This window comes from Spermophilus citellus (genome assembly GCF_964194105.1).
Source record: "Spermophilus citellus genome assembly, chromosome: 1".
Lineage (NCBI taxonomy): Eukaryota > Metazoa > Chordata > Mammalia > Rodentia > Sciuridae > Spermophilus > Spermophilus citellus.
This window is the reverse complement of record NC_138182.1, coordinates 270,623,431-270,629,430: the sequence shown is the minus strand read 5'-3', so window position 1 is coordinate 270,629,430 and position 6,000 is coordinate 270,623,431. Positions and strand designations below refer to the sequence as shown.

The window sequence follows — 6,000 nt, the reverse complement described above, 5'->3', positions numbered from 1 at the left end:
AACTTTACAGAATTATTTAAGTGAGATTTTTGGGACAGATTAAAATTTAAAGAAATAATTATAAGAGACTATATTCTGCAGACCTAGGATAGATCTTTATAAGCAACCCTGTGTAAGATATAATATTTGTTTAAGTCCATTGCTTGTCATCTTAATGTACTTTATCTTGATATTAAATGTGGTTTAACTACAAAGAGAAGTTACCAAGAAATAGCCTGACCAAATTTTGTGGTTTTCAATTTTTTTTAATCTACATGTGGCCTATGTAACAAGCCAAGTACCTTAAAGGGAACTAAGACTTTGGCAAGGTTTTTATTTCTGTTCAACATTATAACTGTGTCCATAGCTGATAAAATATGGTTTACAATCTAGAATTAACTGTATGCAATAGGAGAGAGAACTGAACAGAGACAGTGACTATTAATGGAATTGTTATATCTTCAAAATCAAGCAGTTGTTATTTAAAGGTGTGGTCTTGGACTCAATCTCATAATTTTTTTTTTTTTTTATCAATGACTAATACCATTAGAAGGAACATTCATTAACACAACAAACAAAACCTAGCTGGGAAATGAAAACTAAGAAGAGGAAGTCACATTTTCAATGGCAAGATTGGAAACAAAATAAAATTGAAGAAGTAGTAAGAAGTAAACAAAATGAGTAAGTCACTTGGGTGGGTTAAAATAAGCAAGGTCAAAAAAATAAGTTTCGAAAGGATGGTGGCTAGCTATTACCAAGTATCACAGATGTTAACTCTGGGGTTTTAACAAGCATCTAGCTGACAAGGATCAATAACGTAGTGCTAATGTTTTAAAAAAGCAAACACAACATTGTGAAATTTATTCCTTACCATAACATAACTACTGCTTCCTAGTTGACATTGGTATACATTAAGAACTTTTTTTTTTAAATCAGATATGCCATTCACTTGAGAGCAAATGTGAAGAACCTAATCACACAAATGAATGAAATAATAACAGAGAAAAAGGTAATTTCATTTAAGATTGAAGACAGTTTTTTCCTCCCTCCTGGAAGAGATGAAGTAATTGATTAATGGTCATTAAATAAGAACATACAATTATGAAAATAAAAGTCTATTGATTTCAAGTACATCTATTGATTTAAAGTACATCAAGTAAAATAGGCAATTATACTCAACTTTTTTGAGAGACTGAATTAGAAAATGAAGTTAAACTGTGTTAGAAAGTAGTTAATTTAGAATTGTGGGGCATGATTTTTGTTGAAAATTAGAATAATTTTAAGCATTTGATAGGATTTCCATTGAAAAATTTCTACTTTTCTTTTTTTAAAAAATATTTATTTTTTAAGTTTTTTTAGGTGGACACAATATCTTTATTTTACATTTATGTGGTGCTGAGGGTCGAACCCAGTTCCTCATGCATGCCAGGTGAGCACTCTACCTCTGAGCCACAATCCCAGCCCCCAAATTTCTACTTTTCTTTAATGGTGAAATGTGCATCTACATGGAGGCATGAAATGTGAAATTTTTAATGTCTTGGTCGGACTTCCAGTAATTGGGATAAATAATTTTCACCAAAACAAAGAGAAGCAAGTTTGTTGTTATTGAAGCCATTACTGATAAAGTTAAGAGACTTAAAAAAAATACTCTTGTTGTGTTACATCCTTAAATATAAATATAATATCACCATTGGATATCTGAATGTAGACCTGATCAGAGGGCTTAGAATATACAGACAGTAGGTTGAATCCTAAGGAAGCAATGTTCCTATTTTATCTTCTTGAAGATGCTCCTTTTCTTTTCTTTTTTAAACTTTTATTTATTTTACAAAAACATACATAAATAGCAGGACATTTAAAAGGTATAGAAAAGTAAGAGAGCAAAAAATGCAAAATGCAGTCACAACTAAAGGGAAAAATAAATTAACATTTTGATGCATGTCTTTGCCTACTTTTTTCTACTTATGTACATATAAAACATTTTATAATGTCTACTTTGTTTTACATGTATTTTAAAGTTTACGAAAACAATAAATTTGTAATCTCTTGCGTGATTTAATATCATGAACTATCAATACACTAGATCTATATCATCATTTTAAATGGCTGCCATAATTTACATAATTCCTACCTTTGGTCATATGTTTCTAATTGTTCACTACTATTAACCACTGCAGTAAGTGTCTTTAATATTGTTTGCTTCTTTGTCTCTTTCTTTCTTAAACACGAACAGCAGTAAAACAGAGAAGGAATTCAAGGCTTTCACTCATCCAACAGCTATTTACTGAACAATTATTTGTGCTGGTCTTGGCATTAACTCGGAGTAGGGAAGAAGCGGTTAAGGAAAGTTGTCCATTTTCAATAAACTTTCAGTGTCCTGGAGTGGAAAGAATTGAGTAGGCGGCGAAAAAATGCTCACCCTCTCCTTAAAGTAAATCTAGTTTAAGAGAAAGTTGCCAGGTTGGGACCCAGGTGTCCATCCACTAATTAAACAGGCTCTAGAATTAAAATCCCTACAGTTGATAAGTGTTAGTTTTCCGTATAGAAACTGCTCATCCACCACATCTATGGTGGCCACCTCTGTAGGAGCAGGACGCCCGGACACGGCCGCGGCTACCTCTCGGTCCAGGCGGAGAGGAAACCCTCTCCCGGGGCCTCCTGGCGCTGGCGCACGCGGGGAGCCCTCGGCCCCTGGGACCGCCGCGCTGCTCTCGCGGCTGCCTCACCCACAGCTCGCCTCGGATGCCAGGCGGTCAAATGCAAAACCTCCACCCAACCACTTGCACTTGGAGAAGCCTCTGGCCGAGTGAGGCTTTGTCGATCAAGGGCAAGGCTGCTTAGCACAATGGTCAGAGCGTGGGTGGAAAACAAACTTTGTTACGTGTTAACTTGGTCGCAGCAAAACGATTCTGGGAAGGGATTTAAGTGACACCCAAACCGTGCGCAGTGACTTCTATACAAATCGTTTTCATTGATGAAAAATGAAGAGCCGCCGTCTCTTCCAGGGCTTGAAAGTAAACGAGAGGCTCTGGCTGGTCGGTTTCAGCAGGTGGCCAGCCGCCCGCCCGCGTCCCGGACTCCTCGGCTCCAGCTACGTCTGGACTGGCGCTTCCGAGGCGGCTGAAGGGGAAGCATCTTCCACGATGCACACAGGCATCAATGGGATTTCCTTCGTGGGAAATGTCCCCTGCCCGTAGGCGTGTGTGCCGGGATGACCCGGCTGGTGCCGAGAGCCGCTTCGAGGTTCAGAGTGGGCGTCGCACTCCCTTCTCCACCCCCGTCCCGCGGGCACCGCCACCACCGCCCGCCGCGGCTGAGGGGCGGGGGAGATGCCGCGGGGGGCGGGCGCGGCGCGCAGGGAGGGGAAGGGGTTCTCGCGCGATTGGGCGAGGTTTCCGGTGTTGTGACTGAAACCCGTCAATATGGCGGCGATCGGCCGCGGCCGCTCTCTGAAGAACCTCCGAATACGAGGTAAGCCCGCTGCAGCCCTCACGCCCCACCAACCCCGCGCCCGCCACCCTTGGCACTTGCCTTCCCCTGGCCCTGGGTGGGGGAAGCGAGCCGGGGCGCTGGCCGGAGCCAGGGCAGCCGCCGCTGGCCTGCGAGCGAATCCTAATTGGGGCTGTGTGTCTGTTTCGCGCAGGGCGGAATGACAGCGGCGAGGAGAACGTCCCGCTGGATCTGACCCGAGGTAACGCTGGGCGCCGCGGGCGGCGGCGAGGGCGCGTTCCTGGGGAGGAGCCGGGGCCGGGGGCCGAGAGCTGGAGGCAGGGGCGGGCCCCGCACGGGACCCGCGAGGGAGCGGGGGGCAGAGCCCGAGCCCCGCCTGCCGGCCCGCGGGAGCCCAGCCCGGGCTGCCTCGCCAGACCCATCCCCCTTCCCGGTGCCCCCTTCGCTAGCTGGAGCCCTGGTCCGGGCCTCGGGTGTGGGGGAGCATGTAGCGGAACTCTGCGAGCCAGCGACCCCTTTGGGTTCCGCGGACCCCAGGGAGCGTTTACACCTATCTCGGAGCTCGTGCACCAAACCCTGGAGCGGCCGGAGGGAGGTAGAGGTTGTTGTTTGGGTTGCCGAAGGGTGTTTGAGGGAACAGCGACCACATCCTGCCTTCCCCGTCCCCCGGAGGAGATGCTTGCTGGACCTGCTTGGTTCTTACTGACTGCGTGACTTCTCTCTGCTCACCGTCCTGTGGGGACCCGCAGCATGGATAACTCAGTAGTGAAAACTGGAGCCGTTCTTTACTGCGAAGTGTATGTTTTAAGCTGTATTTCCCTCCAGCTTCCCTTTCCTGGGCCGCCGGGTTTGTAGTTGGCAAAAGACCGCCCACTCACCCTGATGCAGGTTCATTGTTTACCTTCTGCAGTGGAGATTGGGTTTGTTTACACCTTCGGAGCAGGGTAAAACCGGGTTATATTTTTAAGGCCCTAATCCAACTACTCCTTTTTCTGTCAGTCACAGTATTGGAGTTTATTCGACAGTGTCTTGCTGAAGAATTTGTGGTTGCATACAAAATTCTTTTCTCTTCCATGATAAGCAGGATTTGGTCTACTGATTCCAACGGTCATGTTTCACACCGGCTATAGCTTGGAGGGTAATCTGGTTCATTGTACAGTGTCAGTTTCTTCTTGTGATCTGTGAAACACCTTAGGAAGTTTTCTTTAAGAAGTCGTTGTAAACATTCCATGAGATCAATTTATACCCCGTGTTGTACTCAATGCAATGACTGTTATTACAGTGTTTTCATACATGGGTTCAATTGTTGAGGCTCACCTCTGTATTGAAAGCATAATGCATTCTCTAATTTGTTTTATTTTGTATATGGTAATGTAAGCTTACTGGAATATAAACAGGCCAATTTTCATTTAGCTAAAAGAGTACATTTTTGTAACTTAATACTTTATTCTGAAAGTTTGGAGACTTAGCTTTAGCTGAACCAGATCCTTTTAAAGGCAGAAGAATTTTTAAAAATGCAGTATAGTAGTGCGTTAAGTACTGGAAATGGCAACTAAGTAGATCACTAGTATCACCAGTGCATTAATTTGGAACTTCTTTCCAGCAGATTTTGAGAATTAGTATAGAAAAATGTAAAGTTTTTGATTTTTGAGCAACAATTTGAAAACTATATAACATGTATAAAAATTATATAAAATAGATTTTGTAGTAAACTTTCTTATAAAATAGCAATAATTTCTTACAGACTTGAAAATTTAGCATTTCAGTTCTCTAACAAATATAGTGTATTAGCGATCCAATTTTTATATGCAAGCATGTGTTTCAGATGGCGACCAAAAAAAAAAAAAACCCACTTATTAAGTAAACTTGAGACTAGTTTCTTCCTTAAAAACCTGTTTGGATATGGTGTTGGAAGTAAAGTATGGTTGTACATGGAGTTGAGTTTGTTGAGTTCCTATATATATAGTGATTTCTCTGGTTAGTGTCAAAATTTTGAGTTGTGTCAAAACAAGATTGATTTGATGCTTATGGTTTATTCCTATTTTACTCAAGAATACAGATAACACCAAATGTTCATTGCTTAAAATGGCTACATTTTGTGACAGTAAACACCTGATTATGACCATAGGTGTTTCCAGGATTATATAAAGACTGCAGAAAATTCTATTTCTGCTTGTCCTAACAAAATGTACTTCAGTTTTGAACAAAATATACACAGCCAACTGAAACTGATTGCAAAAGCAGGACACAACCAAGAGTGAGAGGTTACATGAGAACTGTATTCTAAATTATAAGGAAGTTTAGAATAAGAAAGTAATGTGAGTTAGGTTCATTATAGTGACACTATTGTTTAGAGAAACTGTTATTCTGACAAACATTTCATTGTTCAAAGAAGGCTTGTGGATCTAATGTGAAAGTTCATGAGGAATTTAACTGTAGTAATCATTTAGAACTGTGAGGCAGTCTGGGTTGCAGCTGAAGGGCAGCTGTTTGTGTATTGGATTACAGTATGTAAAAATATAAAGTTTGGGTAATGAAACTTTTTGTTTGATACTAAGGTTAGTGTTTGCT

The 6,000-nt window shown here is 41.9% G+C and overlaps 1 protein-coding gene across 2 annotated transcripts in view; it reads left to right on the top strand.

Moving 5' to 3' along the window:
• The first annotated feature begins 430 nt into the window (after positions 1-430).
• Positions 431-6,000, top strand: part of RICTOR (RPTOR independent companion of MTOR complex 2) — a 118,063-nt gene continuing 112,493 nt past the window's right edge. Inside the window, exons 1-2 of one of the 2 annotated variants that reach the window (XM_081310525.1) lie at positions 431-3,450; positions 3,623-3,670. In XM_081310525.1, the coding sequence (XP_081166651.1) occupies positions 3,402-3,450; positions 3,623-3,670 (97 nt within the window). In that variant the 5' untranslated portion in view covers positions 431-3,401. The remainder of the gene's footprint in view (positions 3,451-3,622; positions 3,671-6,000) is intronic. The other variant, XM_081310526.1, reaches the window with a different exon arrangement.